The 18,792-nt window shown below is 39.9% G+C and overlaps 3 protein-coding genes across 3 annotated transcripts; 1 reads left to right on the top strand and 2 right to left on the bottom strand.

The window, feature by feature from the left end:
* Positions 1-1,750: 1,750 nt before the first annotated feature.
* Positions 1,751-3,496, top strand: VBA5 (basic amino acid transporter; the record flags this gene model as incomplete). Its single annotated transcript, XM_056229553.1, has 1 exon — positions 1,751-3,496. One exon carries the CDS (start codon positions 1,751-1,753, stop codon positions 3,494-3,496), a length of 1,746 nt encoding a protein of 581 aa, XP_056083560.1.
* A 597-nt stretch (positions 3,497-4,093) lies between these two features.
* On the bottom strand, positions 4,094-8,836 carry NFT1 (putative multidrug transporter NFT1; the record flags this gene model as incomplete). Its single annotated transcript, XM_056229552.1, has 1 exon — positions 4,094-8,836. The coding sequence occupies one exon, from the start codon at positions 8,834-8,836 to the stop codon at positions 4,094-4,096; it is 4,743 nt and encodes a 1,580-aa protein (XP_056083559.1).
* Positions 8,837-12,217: 3,381 nt separating this feature from the next.
* Positions 12,218-16,729, bottom strand: FLO10 (Flo10p; the record flags this gene model as incomplete). Its single annotated transcript, XM_056229551.1, has 1 exon — positions 12,218-16,729. The coding sequence occupies one exon, from the start codon at positions 16,727-16,729 to the stop codon at positions 12,218-12,220; it is 4,512 nt and encodes a 1,503-aa protein (XP_056083558.1).
* Positions 16,730-18,792: the final 2,063 nt, after the last annotated feature.

Here is an 18,792-nt window from a genome sequence, read left to right as displayed (position 1 = left end):
AAACTATCATAATGAGACGTTCGAGGTTATACATAGTGCGATATTAACGAACAACTTTCTGAACAGATATTCAAAACTTCTGAAAGACACTTATTATGTAATATTACGCGAGCAAATTAGTATACGAGCATAATCAACACCCTTTTTTCTATATATAGTAGGCAAACGGGTGAAGTAGCGCCACATTGCAGCAGGTGCAGTTTGAAATATAGGCAAAAGTAGCGGAATGCAGGCTTATGCTATAGGTGCATGAAAAAAGGCGAAGACAACCGGAGATTTGAAGAACAGCCCAGACACTTATGGAGGGTACTTGAGGGTGAATGTGAAAATTTTCTTTTGGAAATACATGGATAGTAACTGTGGTTTTAATTGAGCCAGACCTCACCTAACCATTCTTCATCACAAGAATTTCAGGTTGTGATGATGTTTAAGCAATCTTTGCAATCTCAAGTAGAAAAAGTATGTGATTAAGGCAACTCTTTGAACGCCAATCGCAGCAGTAATTCTTTCTTGTGAACCCCATGTATTTTCATACTTGAATGTATAATGTGATTTGTACCCTTCAACTTACCGTTTCCAAGAAGGTTATAAAGCTAGCGAGGCATTGTTGGTATCCATACAGCCACTGAAACAGGCGCATTGACATAACCAATTATACCAATTATTTACATGCTCACTGAGGGGTCTGCAGTTTAACAATGGGATAATAGTTGCAACTGCGGATAATTCTAGTCTCCTAAAGTAGTCTGATAAGCTAGAGAATGTAATTTGAGATCAAAACTCAGACAAAATTGATGGATTGAAATGTTGAGATTAGGAGTGCTCGGAATATGCGCTAGTGGTGTAGCCAGTAAAGATAGTTTGGAGTTTGAGTCTGAAGAAAAGCCAATTCACACAAGAAAGATGTCACAACTATTAAAACTATGCATTACAAAAAATCAAACCGAGCAGATACGATTTCATTCACATTAAGTCTAAAGTTCGAATCCGCCGAACTGTATTATCTTCATGGCCTTCTCCTTCGAGAGTTCTACTATATTCATTGGAGGTGTGCTTCTTTTTACTTGGCCTACGGATAGCTTGAGTTCATTGTGATATTTTTTAGACGGTTATTCGTTTACTTATTTACTTATTTTTACTTATATTTTCTTTAACTATTCATTTATGGATTCCGAATACAGTTTTTGCCTAATTTGATGTACTATATTTTGGTTCTAGTTTCTATTTCATTTCACGAGCTCCATCCATTAGAATATGTGTCCTCTGGGCATGAAGAAAATTCACTTCGGCGATGATTAAAAGTCGAGAAAAGACCATGTGGGTGTGATGCATTCCGGCGATTTTCAGATGAGAAGAAAAAGTTGGCTCTACGGGGAAAATTTAAGGTTTGCTGCAACAGGTTATCTATTGTTAGTGAAAAATGAATGACTGAGCAAATTAACGTACAACTAGCACCCTTCCCTTTACATGTATAAAAAGAGGTGCAATATGGGTATACGAGTAAAAGTAGCGCCACATTTCCTATGCAGCAGGTGTAGTTTGGCATATCTGCAGATAATAGCGCCATGCTACCTCGTGCAGCGGGTCCGTGAAAGAAGATGGAAGCTTACACGCAAGTTATGGCATTACTCAGATCTTTATAAAGGATGTTTTTGTTTTTTTTTTTCATTTTGTAAATGAAGAATAACTGTATAGACAATTAAACCTAAACCTCAGACTTGAAATGTCTTTATCAAAAGGATCTCAAAATATGGCAGAGACAAAGTGCTCTTCACAGCCTGAAATAGAGGAAGCAAGTGATTCAGATACTTCATTGAATGTCAACGGCGGCGATGCTAAGATGGGACTTTCATTGTATCTCTGCTTGGCTTCACTAACCCTCGTACTGTTTATAACTGCGCTAGATATTTTGATAGTGGGAACTATCATTGACGTAGTAGCTAAGCAGTTCGGGAATTACTCAAAAACTGGATGGCTTGTTACGGGCTATAGTTTACCCAATGCCGTTCTGAGCCTACTTTGGGGACGGTTTGCCTCAATAATCGGTTTTCAGCATAGTCTCATTCTGGCAGTTCTTATTTTTGAAGCTGGATCTCTGGTTGCTGCCCTTGCAAATTCCATGAATATGTTAATTGTAGGTAGGGTTGTTGCTGGTGTTGGAGGAAGTGGACTTCAAACGCTTTGTTTCGTCATTGGATGTACAATGGTTGATGAGAGATCCAGACCGCTGGTGATCTCTATCCTAAGTTGTGCATTTGCCGTCGCAGCTATTGTTGGTCCTATAATCGGAGGTGCATTTACAACTCATGTTACCTGGAGATGGTGCTTTTATATAAATCTCCCCATTGGTGGTCTGGCTGTTATCATGTTTTTACTTACTTATGATGCTAAGAATGATGGCATAATCCAACAAATGAAAGGTGCTTTGAGGAAAATTTCTGGATTTGAATTTAGCAGGTTGAAAAAGCCAGGAAATCTGAGGAAGGCCATAAATTGTTTGATTTTCAAATTTGACTTCTTCGGATTTGCTCTTAGCTCCACTGGATTGGTTCTCTTCTTACTGGGTCTAACGTTCGGGGGCAATAAGTATACTTGGAGCTCTGGTCAGGTTATCACGTACCTGGTTTTGGGGATTGTTCTCTTTATTTTTTCTCTCGTTTACGATTTCTTTTTGTTCGACAAATTCAATCCTGAGCGTGATAACATAAGCTACAGACCTCTCTTTCTGAGAAGACTGGTAGCTAAGCCAGCTATCATAATAGTAAATATGGTAACATTTCTATTATGTACCGGCTATAATGGACAAATGATATACTCTGTCCAGTTTTTCCAGCTTATATTTGCGTCGAGCGCATGGAAAGCGGGTCTGCACTTAATACCGATTGTTATTACCAACGTTATTGCAGCCATTGCTAGCGGTATAATTACAAAAAAGCTTGGTTTGGTTAAACCACTTTTGATATTCGGAGGCTTTCTTGGTGTTATTGGCGCAGGGCTTATGACACTGATGAAAAATAACTCAACGAGCTCAACTCAAATTGGTGTTTTGATATTACCGGGGTTTTCTCTTGGATTTGCCCTGCAAGCATCGCTTATGAGTGCGCAACTCCAAATCAACAAAGACCGTCCAGAAACTCCTATGGACTTCATTGAGATAACGGCCTTCAATACATTCATGAAATCATTAGGCACAACTCTTGGTGGTGTGCTTTCAACGACTGTTTTTTCCACTTCTCTTCACAACAAAGTGTCCCATGTTCATCTGGAGCCGTATGCAGGAAAGACAGTAGATGAAATGATTTTATATCGTCTCCACAATTTTGACGGTGCTCATTCGACAATCGGAAACATTTTAGGGGCATCGATTAAGAACGTATTCTGGATGGATTTAGGATTTTATGCTCTAGGATTTGTCTTTTGTGTTTTCTCATCCAATAAGAGGTTGATCATACCAAAGAAAGAACCAAATTCTGAAGCGAATATAGAGGTCAAGTAGTATAACTGTAGATACTTATGACCAATAGTCGAAACCAAAAACAAACTGTGGATAGTACGAGTATATATATGTGCATATGTGTATGTATATATAGGCATATATCCATTCAACAACTAAAAAATTCGACTTTTCTTCATTGTTTCATTCGTCGCAACGGGCAGCAAGGAAAAATCTCAAGGAAATAAAAGAATGAAAGTATATTTGACAGCATACTTGAAGCTCTCATCGCACTAACAGGCGACCAAAGTCCGGCAACAGATAGATGAATCTCTCTGTAACATAAGAAAAGCCGTTCAATAAAGAGCTTTGAGCTTTGAAAAATGGCAGCTCGCCACATTCTCTCCTTGCAATCATTATGGAAATTAATTTCAGAGCGTAAGTGGAATAAAGATGATGATCGAGGAATATATATTTAGGGTTTTTAGGCCGTTTTTCTCTCCGCAAGCACTAGTCCATATATGTAATTAAATCTATCACTGTTAGCAATAATTTACTTTTATTGTCAAAAACTAGATGAGAATAATCTAACTAATTTGTTGACTATGAAGTATATATTTTGTGAGTGAAATTGAAATTACTTCTACAAATTGGGCTGCGCTAATACGTAGTTTGTTTTTCCCTATCAAACGAAGCTTTTGCCAAGTCGAAAAGCTTTTCAAAGTCGCCACTTTGTTCACAAAGATGATGGAAAATAGTATTCTTGTCAGATATCAAATTATATGGATGGTCGTATTCTTTTACTCTACCCATATCCATTACTAAAATTTTGTTATAATCAATCACCGATCTTAGACGGTGAGCTATAGTTAAAATGGTTGTATTTTCCATCGTCTCTCTTATTGTTTTCTGAATTTTAGCATCGGAAATATAATCTATCGAAGCAGTTGCCTCATCAATTAACATTATCTTACGTGAACCAAGCATAGAACGAGCTAGGCACAAAAGTTGTCTTTGCCCTTGAGATAGATTCGAGCCACCTGACCTGACAACAGAATTTAAATCACTAAATTTGTTAGGGCTGAAAGAACTGGATTGTTGCCGGTCTGTAACCAAGCATAACACCTCATTCCTCTCAATCAAACCGACTTTGGCCAGTGCATCAAAAACTTGTTTATCCGAGTATTGATTATAAGGATCAAGATTAGATCGAATAGTCCCATCGAATAAAGTAGGGTTTTGAGGGATGCAACTTATGGAATTTCTCAGACATTCTAAAGACACGCATTTTATATCTTTGTTGTCAATAATGATAGTTCCACTCTCCCAATCTGAAAGTCGGTAAATGGCTGCTATAATTGAAGATTTCCCGGCCCCTGTCCTGCCAACAATCCCGACTTTTGTTCCTGTTCTTACCTTGAACGATACATTGTCCAGGGCCTTAGAGGAATGAGGCGAATATCGCAACGACAAATTTTTGAACTCTATTTCTCCAGTTTGAGGCCAGTCAACTGGCGATGTAGCAGAATCGTTTGATTTAGAAAACTCGAGAGGCACTTCGATATATTCCTTTATTCTTTCGACTGAGCTCATCAGAAGCTCAACGCCAGAAAATACCTTAATAATCCATTGGGCAGTTTCGGTAAAAGAAAAGGCATTTGATAGCAATATCCCTGCTAGCCCTGCATCCAGATATGGAGCTCTCGCTATAATCATTAGAGAGGAACTAAAAAGCACGAGTGCTCCAATTATATCCACTCTGTATGTAATCCATTCAGTGGCCACACTAAGATAGAAAAACGGAGCATTGCTTCCATCAATTGCCTCGAGTGTATGGGTGATAAACCTACGTTCATCTGCCAATGCCCTAATTGTTACTACTCCTTTAATAGCTTCGGTGAATAGTTGATGTATTGGAGAGACGTTGATGTTGTCTATTCTCTTCAGCTCTCTCGAAGCACGGAGATATAATGCTCCTACAAAATAGTAAAGGCCACAAAGAGGAATAGCAAATATCAAAAACCGGGGAGTCACGTACCCGATCAAAATTACTATCCAAAGGCAAACAACCACGCTGTAAAAAAGACCTTCGAAGTTAGGAATCAATTGTTGATCAATGATATCCATATCTTTGCTAAATCTGTTCATTATTCTTCCGACTGGCGTGATATCATGAAAGCGTAATTTGGCTTCAAAGATACTAGAGAGTAGTTTTGAGAATATTTTCTTAGTAGCATTAGTACCGGAAAGCATTGCTACCCAAACTTTACCTGCAGTTAAAAATGAAGAAATGAGACCAATGATAGCATAAAACAGTAAGAAATAGAGAGTAGAATGCGTTTGAAGTATGCCATAAAACCTTTTGAACACGGATACGGAAGATCCGTTCTCGAGCCAATATCTGAGCCAAAAGCCCTGGGAAAGCGTAATTCCCTGGATAAAAACAGAAGACAAGGTAAAAGCAAAAATCAACCCCATACCTCCAAAATAACCCGCTAGCCATTTATAGGCTGAAAACTTGACTGAACCTCCCATTTTTTTTTCTTCATAGCTCTCGATTTGGGCTGGCTCTACCGCATCTTCAACTTGCGAAATTTCCTCTTGAACGTCTGCATTATCTGTATCATGTAATGTTGCGGCAGTTTTTGATTTCGGTTTGGCCTGATTGCCGCTTTCATCTGCTAAACCATTGTTCATACTTTCCTTCAAAAAATTATTAGATTCTGCGAGATCAGACGGTTTGCCCTGGCCCTTGACTTCGCCATTGTCTAAAATTACGAGCCATTCAGCCTTTTTGGTAATCAAAGAGATGTTATGACTTGTGATAATACAGGTTCTTCCTTTCATAATGGGACCGCATAAGCATTTTTCATATATATTGAGTGCAGTTTCAGGGTCTACAGCACTCAAACAATCATCAAGAAGCAGAAATCTGGAAGAAGAGTAAATTGCTCTAGCTAAAGCAACTCTCTGTTGCTGTCCACCCGATAACGAGAACCCTCCCCCACCGACACTTGTTTTCAAACCAGCTGACATTGCTTTCACATCTTTTTCGAGACAACAGGCCTTTATGACGGCGTTGAATCTTCGTTGGTTAGGCCGTTCCCCAAAAACAATGTTATCTTCAATTGTTCCACTAATCAACCACGGGCTTTGAGAACAGTAAGCCATTGAATTTGTCATTCCATCTATGCCCACTTCCAGGTCATCACGAGAGTCGACTGAGGGTACATATATTTGTCCAGAGCAAAGATTTAATTCCCCCAACAACCCCAGCAAAAGTGAAGACTTTCCAGAACCCGTAGGACCTATTATTGCGTTGAGACTATTGAGTTTGAATTCTATGGAAATATTTTTCAGTTTGAAGCTTGTTTCATCAGCATCCCATTCCATATTAGCATCTTTGAAGCCCACTTTAGATTTACTCTGTGTCAAGATTTCATACTTGCTTGTTTCTGATTCATCAAGGTAATCTTCTATTCTTTTAAGTGAGATAAAAGATTGTACCAAAAGACTTATCGTGGATGCAATTTGATCCATAGGTGTCCTTAGTATCGCAAATAAAGAAAGAGCTGTAAAGGCCACTGATGGTGTAAGGGTCTGTTTTTGGAACTTGATGAACACTGCAAATGTAACGACAGAGACCAAAGTCGGCCCAAAAAACCAAATAAGGTGATTCAAGAAGAAAATCGTTGCTTTTTTTCTAAGAATCCTAATTTCCCCCTCCCTTATGTTCATGATCTTCTGGTAGAATAGTTTTTCCCAAGCAAGAACTTTTATTACGCGAATAGAGTTTAATGCTTCACTAATATCAGAGGTACGCTTATCAGTTAATAACAATTGATCGGCCTGGTATTTCCCGTAGAAGGTAGCACACCAAAAATTCAAAGGAATCATGGCAATGAGAGCAAACGTACCAGCAAAAGCTGACCATCCCAAGAGAGAATATAGCGTCACCAGTGCCGTAATTGTCATGAAAACTGCTTCACAGGCCAGATAAAAGGTACTCATAGCTTCAGAAACCTTGAAAGCATCCACTGACATTATATTATTAACAGAATTGTCCTTTCGACTAGCCGCTTCGTTGACATCCGTTTCTGAATATTCATGGTCCTCGTCAGATGCTAATATATTCAGTTTTGTAGCATTTTCCTGTTGTGAGGTTTTCGAACCCTTAAGAATCGTTCTTCTTAGGGTTTTAGAATATATACGAGATATCAATATCGTTCTTAGTTGCATTGTGCCTTTTTCACCCAAGAATAACCCCTGGCCCCTGCAAGTTGTAGCGATGATTTTACTGATTAACATAAGTGTGACAAATAAAGACATCAAATTCCACGACTGGGATTCTGGGTCATCGACATAACCTAGTATTCTTGGCATTAGCAATGCAGGAACAAAGTTTAGGACACTTGTTACTATTGCTAACAATAATTGGGAAAGAAAAACAGCATTAAAATAAGACATGATATTTGAAATAAGTCTTTTATGTTTAGCAGATTTTTCAAAATTCGTCAAAATTGCCACAGACTTATTATTCATATCTAAATCCCAAACATCAGTGCTTTCGAGGTAACGTTTGCATGCCTTCCATATAAGCAAATTTACTCTGGCAAATGTAAGAAGGCCATATACGGTGGGATTTGGTGGCAATGACGTATTCTCATCTTCGGCCAAATAAAAGTAGTTGGCTCCTTCGATATTTGTCGTAAATAGCAGCAGGAAGAGAATCAAATTGATAGAAAACTCTGTGATGGTGTAATTCATCAGAGTTGGATCTATTATATGTCCAATTAGAACAGAACGGAGAGAAGGAAGTGACAGAGCAAATAAGGACGCATAGGAAAGAAATGAAATTGTCCATAGATTGCGCTGACACGCCGCAATCCATCGCAAAGACTGGCTAACTGCAAACAAACGAAGTAAAATGACAACAAGGAGGAAACCCCAAAGAGATAGCTTTACCAACGAACTTTGCCGAGAAAATTCTTTATGATTCACTGCTATATTCAATAGGACATATAATTGGAGGGCAAACTGCCAAATGATAAGAAGTGCTTCGATAACAATTTTAAATTTATCAAAGCTAGATCTATCGTTCTTAATACTACGAAAGTTACAGTTTCTCCATGCTAAATGTAGCCTTGCAACTGAAAATCTTGCATATTTATGATTTTTATTACTGTCGTCTTCAAACTCTGGGGATTCGCTCTGATATTCAATAGCGCTTTCCTCTTTGTAATTTTTTTCCTTTAAATGGAAAGCATGAAAGACTTTGCAAAAACTGTATATCAAACCTATCAATAAGATAAACAGAGGAATCCAAAACTCAATGTATTTTTGTCTGGCACAATCAGAAATGTCATCATGATCCCAAAAGAGGCAGGACTTATTCTCAGCCATATTTAAGAATTCACAGTCCGTTCCAATCACAAAAAAAGTTCCTGAACTAGAAGAAACTGTTAAATCAGGCTTTTTACGTGTTGACCATTCAGTAGTCTATTAGGTAACAATCCTGCAAGAGAACCGGTTTTGGTTATTGGTTTTTTCACACTTTTTATAAATAAGAAACGGCATTCTTGATTTCTATGACATAGTAATGCACCCGGGAACTTAAGAATAGTGTGATTAGCATCCATTTCGTTTAACAATCGACCTTAGTAATGCTATTTTTATTGATTTTATTTGCTCAAAAAGGGTTTTTTTTTTGGCTGCATATTGGCAGCAATTCCAACACCCTAAAATATACCTTTATGGAAGTCGCGATACAGAAAAAATCAGACTACTTTGTTCTTTTCATCAAGAAAATAGGACCATTTACGTAATCAGATTTCCCAATGTATCTGAAGTAGGAGCGACATGTTGGAAACTAACATTCTGTAGGTATCCTCTGTCTTCTATGTCAGAATGGAGAAATTAGAAGATATTTTGATGTTGATTTCCTTTCGTCTTCCTTGAAATACTGCAAGTAGACCTGAATTCACCATTAAAAGGTGTTGCTCACGTACAATACTGGGGTCGAAGGCTTGTATGCCGCCATGACCTCAAGTAAATGCAAAATCGCAGCACCTGAATACCATTGTTTTATTCCTAGCTCAAGCGGTACATATATAATGTGGGGAAGAAGTACAACATTTTCAATAGGGTCGAAATTTTGAGCAGAAGTAATGCAATGAGAGAGAGAGCCTGTTAAAAAGTCAACATTCCAGCACTAACTGTGCATCAAAGAATAACGCTTGTAACATCTTGGAAAAATCTTCAATATGATGATAGGCGCATCAGCAAGCTGGGAAGACCATAAAAAATACGAGGACTCCTAGAAAAAAAGTGAAAGCTGAGACATGAGCCTCTTTCCAGAAAACTGCGTTATACTTCAAATCGGATAGAAGAAAGCACTGTGCCCATATTTGCATTTCTGTTAAGAAAGTTAATTTTGGAAATCAGCGAAAATTTTGGAGCACCATTATTAGGCATGCCATAAATTTTTGCTATTTAGTGATACACCTTAAACTTAGCTTTTTGAAATCTCTCATAGTGTCCATAGGTAAAATGCTGACAAAATAAATGATTTGAAGAGAACAAGAAAGGATGCGATTTTTGCCCACTTCCCTGCTTGTAAACTGCTTTGCACATTACATCGTCCATAATTTCAGGCCGGAGTTCCTATTATCATCACTATCAGCTAGTTGAGACCCGAAAGTGCATTCTCAATGCATATCAATTACCTGTTCAAAGTTCTTTTCTCTCCTCCTCAACAATAGGCAAGACACTCCCTTCATTCTGAGTATCCGGAAATTCTTTCATACATGAGTTTTTTTCTTGGCGTGCGGGACTGTTCGAACTAGCTAAAAATATGAAAAGCTGATTGTGACAAATGGCACTGTTAGCAACCATTTTAGATGCAGAATCGAGGCAGGCATGTATCTTGGGAAGAAAATGCACTTTGAGAATTTTCTCTCGTTTTCTTCTTCATGTCATGTCAAGAGAAAAATGATCTTACAATATTTAAGATGAACAAATATCCTTTATCTAGTAACAATCAGAAAACTTGGTAGGCAAAATTAGCAACTTCCACTTCAATACGTCCTGGTGTGGTTATATGTGATCACTTTCCAAGCGCAACATGTAGCATTTTTTTTTTCCATGAAGAAGGCTAGGATTTCAATTAGGGAACTGATTCAAGGTAACATTGTTGTTCCCCTCACAGGTATACATCTGTCACTCACTGGTTGATTCTAGAGTTAAAGTAGCTTGAAGTACAACTTACGGATTATCCTCAGCAAAATGAGAAATTAACCACACTGTCACCTCTCCTATCCGGTCATACGAGAAGATGACAATATATATGGCCCCAAACGCGCGAACAGTAGTTCGCACACAGGTACAATACAAACTTCTGACAATGCTTTTTGCCTGCTTTAAGACGCAGATATGATTCCAAAAAATCCAAGAACTCACTGGAGCATTCATGTGCGCCTTTGCTTGCAAAGGTATAGTATCGCCATGCAGTACATAATGTGTAAATAATCTAGTGATGTGAAATAGACCCCTATTAGCTGCTTTATGTTATATGATGAAATGCCCCTCTCTTCTTGCCTTCCTAAAGTAAAATAAGACACACATAGCATACGGTGAACTAAGACATCATTCAGTCTGGTAGATTCCCGTATTCGAACAGAAGGGGGTGAAATAGCCACTATTACAGACGTTGGATGGGCATTGAATTCATTGAGGCCGTATACGATCTCCCGCTTGCCTTTGCTAAATGTGCTTGGTCTTTACGGTTTAAGCATTTTTTCTTAGGATTGCATCATACTCAAAGAGAACTACGTACCGCTATCTCAACAGGCCTTGAGAAGCTTTTTTACTTTAAGGCAAGCACATTCATACTGTACTCTTATCTGATGATTTTTTGATTCATATCTTGTGCTTAGCGCAATACGTTGCATGAATATATATATTACATTTCACCTTAAAATATGTGGATTCGAAAAGTGATTTTAGCCAGTATCAACTCACAAAATAGAACATACTGACGTCAGTTTGCACTTGACACACCATTTTGGGTTGTGTTGCTGCGGACCAAAATACCACGCTGGAACCAGGTGTTTGCCAAGCTTATCTATATTGGTTTTACTAAGTTATATCTGTGGGGCTAGAAGAATATTACATCAATTACAGAGATAAGATATATTTACATAATAAAATAATATTAAGACCGGTAATTGCTTGTCCTTATCGGTATAGGGCGTAATACGTACGATCATACAAACTTTAGTGTTGGAAGATTTTTTCGTAGTTCATCATATCTCATTACTGCAAACAAAACTTTCAAAGAAAACAATGCAACTCTTTCTTTTACTGGATATCGCTTGGATTATGTTAACAAAAGTTTACGTATATCAATTCAGTGAGGCATTTTGCGCCAGAAGAACATCACACAGTTGCAACGGCTATTTGTTTTTAAATCACTGAACGTGATTTGGGCAAATTTTTTGAAATTTTCATTGCTTCTAAATGCGGCTGAATGCCAAATATTTTAAACTAAGCGTTAGCATGGTTATGACATCCTGATGCGGAGCGAGTGTTATAATCTGCCAAAAGTATTGCTTTAATGAGATTAGTTCTTGTAGAACGGTCTAAAAGAAAACAAAGTGTATTTTAAGGTATTTTTTAAATAGTAAAGGACGAAGAAGTGAATAAAAAATTAATATGTAAACGATATGATACTGCTGCAAATCATAAGGCAGAAAGTATCGGCTCAAAAGGGCAGTCGCGCGCTTATCAAAGGATCGCTAGCAATCCGGAAGCAATGAAGATACTAAGAGCGCTATTGGCTAGTAGACCATTGGCAACACCAGCGTAGGTTGACATTTCTAAAGAGGCGGTACTGGATACTAGTACACCGCTTGGGGAAGCGCTGTGAGGTTGTTGAGATACAATGCTTAACTTTGAAGCAGTAGGATTTCTGGTGTTGGCAGTTTCTGATACTGGGGAGACAGTGTCGCTGTAGTCAATTGTATTGGCCGCGGTAGTAGTTGCATGTGCTTGGGTATGATAATCGAATCCTGAAAGCGAAGATGCGCTGTTAGCGCTGCTTGCCGTTTTTGTGTTAGAGGCATCTGTGAATGTAGAGGCGGCATTAACGTTATTTGAAATATTGGTACTTGCAGCTGCTTCACTTGAACCTTGTGGAGCCCATGTTGAGTAAACAGTAACGACATCATTGATGGTGGTTGTGGCGGTAGAAATAATGGCAGGAGAAGCAGTCTCGGAACAAATACCAGACTCACAAGAAGTAACTGTGACCAGCGTGGTTTTCTTCGTTGGTTCTGTGGTAGAAAGAGGACACCATGTGGTATAGTCTGTGACAACTCCATTAATAGTCGTCGTGGCTGTAGAAACAACGGCAGGAGAAGCGGTCTCGGAACAAATACCAGATTCGCAGGAAGTTACAGTAACTAATGTGGTTTGATCCTTTGATTCTGTGGTAGAAATAGGACACCATGTGGTATATTGTGTAGTGACACCACCAAGGGTAGTTGTAACTGTAGAAATAACTGCAGGAGAAGCAGTTTCGGTACAGATATGAGATTTGCAGGAAGTTACGGTAACCAAAGTGGTTTGTTCACCTGTTGTAGTGATAACTGAAGTCATTCCTTGGACGGTAGTACGGTCGCGATAAGATCCGGAAGATATTTTACGGCTGATAACTTCTTGTGCTTTAGAAGATGAAACAGCTGAGGTCATAACTCTGGTATCATTGCTAAATGAGCTGACTTCTGTGGTAAAGCTGGAATTTTCGCTATTGAACTCAGTGGAACGAGCAGTAGTAGAGGTTATAGGAGATGAGGCAGATGGCGTGGAGGCGGATTCAGCGGATACTGAAGTGGAAGTGGAAGCAGCAGTAGTTTCATGAGTCTTGAAGGCGAAGGAACTAGTGGATTCTATTTTACTAGAGTATTTGAGGGCTGAACTACTGGATGGAGTAAGAGATGATCTATGGGATTTAGAGAGTTCGGATAGACCGGAATTGGTCAATGAGGAGGTTGTTGTTTCTTGGCCTTTAAAGCTAGTGCCGGAAGAGCTAAAGACATTTGGTTGACTAGAAGATACGGGACTACTTGATATCGAATGAGCAGTCGGTGTTGCAACGCTAGAGGATGTATCAGCAAATAATGTGGAAGCGGTAGTGGCCGATTCAATTGATGATTTAGAAACAGTACCGACCTTCGCATCAATAGTAGATGATCTAGATCCAGTCGCAGCGGAATGTGTGGAAGCGCTAGTGGCCGATTCAATTGATGATTTAGAAACAGTACCGACCTTCGCATCAATAGTAGATGATCTAGATCCAGTCGCAGCGGAATGTGTAGAAGCGCTAGCGGCCGAATCAATTGATGATTTAGAAACGGTAGCGAACTTCGCATCGATAGTAGATGATCTAGATCCAGTCGCAGCGGAATTGAGTGAAATTGTAGATTGTTCGGATGAGCCAGATGATGTTGAAGTAATCGGTGTCGATGGAACAGAACTAGTGATCACGGTTTCATTACGAGGGTAAATAGGGGTAACGCTGTGTACAGATGATGTGTAATGTGTGCCCTCAGCTTGACTTGACGATGTCGAAGCGCTAGCGGTAATATGGGCAGATGAAGAAGGAGAGCTACTGGTCTCAGTAGTGTCCGCGAAAGTTTTGAAAATACTAGAACTTGATTCAGCGTATGACGTGGTAGGGCTAGAGTAACCGATTGAACTAGCAGATAGTGCTGGAGAACTGGTAGCCTCGGTTTCTGTACATTCGGTACAGACTTCCGTGGTTGATTCAGCAGATGATGTGGTAGCGCTAGTGTAACCAGTAGTACTAGCAGATAGTGCTGGAGAGCTGGTGGCCTCGGTTTCGGTACATTCGGTACAGACTTCCGTGGTTGATTCAGCAGACGTGGTGGCGCTAGTGTACCCGGTAGTACTAAATTGCACAGACGATGACGCTAGAGAACTGGTGGCCTCGGTTTCTGTACATTCGGTACAGACTTCCGTGGTTGATTCAGCAGATGATGTGGTAGCGCTAGTGTAACCAGTAGTACTAGCAGATAGTGCTGGAGAAGTGGTAGCCTCGGTTTCGGTACATTCGGTACAGACTTCCGTGGTTGATTCAGCAGATGATGTGGTAGCGCTAGTGTAACCAGTAGTACTAGCAGATAGTGCTGGAGAAGTGGTAGCCTCGGTTTCGGTACATTCGGTACAGACTTCCGTGGTTGATTCAGCAGATGATGTGGTAGCGCTAGTGTAACCAGTAGTACTAGCAGATAGTGCTGGAGAGCTGGTGGCCTCGGTTTCGGTACATTCGGTACAGACTTCCGTGGTTGATTCAGCAGACGTGGTGGCGCTAGTGTACCCGGTAGTACTAGATTGCACAGACGATGACGCTAGAGAACTGGTGGCCTCGGTTTCTGTACATTCGGTACAGACTTCCGTGGTTGATTCAGCAGATGATGTGGTAGCGCTAGTGTAACCAGTAGTACTAGCAGATAGTGCTGGAGAGCTGGTGGCCTCGGTTTCGGTACAATCGGTACAGACTTCCGTGGTTGATTCAGCAGACGATGTGGCGCTAGTGTAACCAGTAGTACTAGCAGATAGTGCTGGAGAACTGGTAGCCTCGGTTTCGGTACATTCGGTACAGACTTCCGTGGTTGATTCAGCAGACGTGGTGGCGCTAGTGTAACCAGTAGTACTAGCAGATAGTGCTGGAGAACTGGTAGCCTCGGTTTCGGTACATTCGGTACAGACTTCCGTGGTTGATTCAGCAGATGATGTGGTAGCGCTAGTGTAACCAGTAGTACTAGCAGATAGTGCTGGAGAAGTGGTAGCCTCGGTTTCGGTACATTCGGTACAGACTTCCGTGGTTGATTCAGCAGACGTGGTGGCGCTAGTGTACCCGGTAGTACTAAATTGCACAGACGATGACGCTAGAGAACTGGTGGCCTCGGTTTCTGTACATTCGGTACAGACTTCCGTGGTTGATTCAGCAGACGATGTGGCGCTAGTGTAACCAGTAGTACTAGCAGATAGTGCTGGAGAACTGGTAGCCTCGGTTTCGGTACATTCGGTACAGACTTCCGTGGTTGATTCAGCAGATGATGTGGTAGCGCTAGTGTACCCGGTAGTACTAGATTGCACAGACGATGACGCTAGAGAACTGGTGGCCTCGGTTTCTGTACATTCGGTACAGACTTCCGTGGTTGATTCGGCAGACGATGTGGCAAGTTTGATTGTACTGTAGATAGATGAAGCACTGTATGAGCTGGTGCTTATAGGCGTTTTAACCTTAATGATGGTCGTTTCTGTAGACTTTTGAGTGGACGTTGTTGTGTAAGAACCAGTCCATGCTTCTGTTGTCGTCGATATACAGGTCTTCGCATGACTTTCTGGATTTGGGACAGAACAATGAGCTTGAGTCATATTGTCATCGAAGGAATAAACGTATCCTTCAAAATCATCATTAACCTCAGTACCGTCGGGCAATGTAACACTAATAGGAAGTGTACCCCAAGATACAGCATTCGAGTAAACAACTTTCATAGGGTAATAGTAACCAGCGTGCATATACACAGATCCTTGTATATTTGTAGGAGCATCTGAATTCCAAGGTTTAATACCGTTGATTGTGAAGTCGGTTGATGTGATGGGAGGCTGTTCTTGTTTACAACATTCAAAGGCAACATTACCTCCAACTGATAGAATTGCCGAATCATCGACTGTAGCGAAACCAAACTTGTAAGTACCAGTCTTTGGTGGTAAAAAGTAACCTGTCATTTCCACAGTAACGTTTGTTGGCGTTGTATAGAAACCAAACAAATCTGAACTCCAGTAGGCAGCGCCTTGGTCACAATCGCCATCTTCACGCTTCTCAGCTGCAGAAGAAAGAGTTGTATTATCGGAACAGAGTCTAACTCCACGTTTCACGGTTGCAACCTGGGAAGAGCTGCCGTCGGTATAGTCATCTTCGCAGGCACAGGTATTTGATGCACCATTACATGGAATGGAATAATCAATGGACAACTTTGTCTGCCCACTAACGGAACCTAATTTATCTTTATCAGCGTATCCGTAGGCCATATATGATGGGTTAGAGTACGTGGATGAATCTTTTAACGAATACTGGTAAAAGTTGATATTCATCCCGCTTTTCTTTTCCCCTGCTGGCAAACATGCCTCCGTAGCCCCTAAAGCTACATTAATTAAGGCTGAGAAGGAGAGGACAGCCAAAAACATAGAGTGAGGAGGCTTGAACATTTTTGGTTTGTCTTTGATAGCAAGCCTTTAAGGTAAAAAACACAAAAAAACATCTAATCTCAGTTATTAAAAGATGACCCTTTTTATAAGTTCATAACTTGAGGCTTTAACGCGTTTCTGGCGAGTATGTTTGTAACTTGTTGCATTTGATGTTACAACGCGCCTCAAATTGTTCAGATAAGAACCATTCTTCACAAAGAATGATTGTTTCGGCCGGATTCCTTCACTACTGACATTCGCAGCCTATTAAAAGTGATTTCAAGCAGAAGGCTTCCTTTTAGTATGAATATGCTCTTGCCCCTCCCGTGCTAGGAACAAACAAGCTCAAAAGTAAAATAGAAATGCTACCACGCTTGGTGCATGGTTACAGTCAGACGCGCTTCGCAGTCACGTGAAGAACTGGACAACAATCCTGCAGCATAGGCATTCTTTCTGTCTATCGCGCACTTCTGAATAGGAGTAGAGCATAATTCTTGAAACACAAACAAAAAGAGAAGGGAAAAACTAAGTTTCCTGGCCCAAAGGTGTGAACTGATAAAAAACCTGTATGATAAAATGAGCTTGAAGTATATTATTAAGCCTAGTGCACAATTGCTATAAGACGCGTTTTGAATCGCACGTAACGGACTGTACAATAATCCTGTAGCATAAACATTCTTTATGTTTATCATGCACTTCTAAATCGGGCCACATTTTTTCTGAGAAATCTATGAACGAAACGGGAAACTAACTTTGGCACGAAAAAACTCTGAAACTGACACCATAAGTGATTATTCGTGATGACAGAATACATTTCTACAAGTGTAACTGTGGAAAACAAAACGAAACAATTTCGTAAAAAACATTCTGGAAGTTTGAAGCTGCGCAATTTTGCGGAAAACGAAGAAATACCTCTTTCAAACTCTAATGAAGAATAAGGTTTCTCACAAAATAAGGTTTTTCCGCAACAGGCGATATACGCTGGAAAAAACATTTCGTCAGAAATGGCCGTAGAAAAATGAGGTCTGCAGTTGCTTTGAAATTAAGTTGAGGGTCCATTTCAAAATACGAAGTCTAGGTCTGGCTAACCCAGTACCTTTTCATTCGGAGAAAAAAACAGAAAAAAGAGTTATTCGATAACGTGCCTGAAATTCACCAGCATTCAAGACACTCTACTGTTAACCGTGATGAAAGTGAAGGAAAAACGTAAGTTAATGATATGCCCTTTGTTTTTACACTAGTAACTAGTGGAATATTTCTAGCGAGTCTCCACGACAATAAAAAAGATGATATAATATTGCCGCGCTTCAGAGTTTTGCCTTATAGCCGGTATTGATAAATACCTAAACAGTCCAGCAACTCCGGCATGTTTTCAATGAAAAATAGAAAAAATAATTTGATGCTCCATGTTACCAGCGCGATATACTGATAATTCGCTTGGCAGCGCGACCTATCGGCGGTTGTTTTTTTCGCGAGTTCTTTCAAAACTCTGTATATAAAGGTCTGCTGAGGATAATTGGATGACTTCTGAATTTTCGACTACATGGCATATTATATCGTTATCAATAAAACAGAAGCTACGCGCGTTTTCGGAATGAAAATAATCCTGAAATAAAGATATTTTGAATTGATAGAGCACTACTGAAGTGTTCAGCATTCTGGTTGGCAGAGTTGATATGTAGTTGAGGGGAGAAGGCATGAATATCGTGTTGTCCAGTTAAGGTGCTTAATTGGAAGGATAACCAGGCTTGGAGTTAACTATACTTTTAATTCAATAACGGAATGATCATCTTGTATACCCATTCATACTCGAAACTGCAAATGTCGAAGAATTCCATATGCTGAGTTTTAGAATGTACCGCCAACCATGTGGATGGCATTGAAAAATTTGCCCCTCAGCGAACCTAGTAAAAGACTTAAGTGATTCTTGTCCCTACCAAGCGAATGAGATGCAAATCGTATATCGCTGGTGAATAACTCTATCTTTTCCGTCTGACTTGGTTTGATCGCATTTTATGAATTATTTCTACAAAATGGAATTGAAGCGGAGAAAAAGTACTCTCTCATCCTCGTTGAATAAAGCA

This window comes from Saccharomyces kudriavzevii, assembly GCF_947243775.1.
Source record: "Saccharomyces kudriavzevii IFO 1802 strain IFO1802 genome assembly, chromosome: 11".
Taxonomy (NCBI): domain Eukaryota; kingdom Fungi; phylum Ascomycota; class Saccharomycetes; order Saccharomycetales; family Saccharomycetaceae; genus Saccharomyces; species Saccharomyces kudriavzevii.
This window is presented reverse-complemented; position numbering and strand designations above follow the sequence as displayed.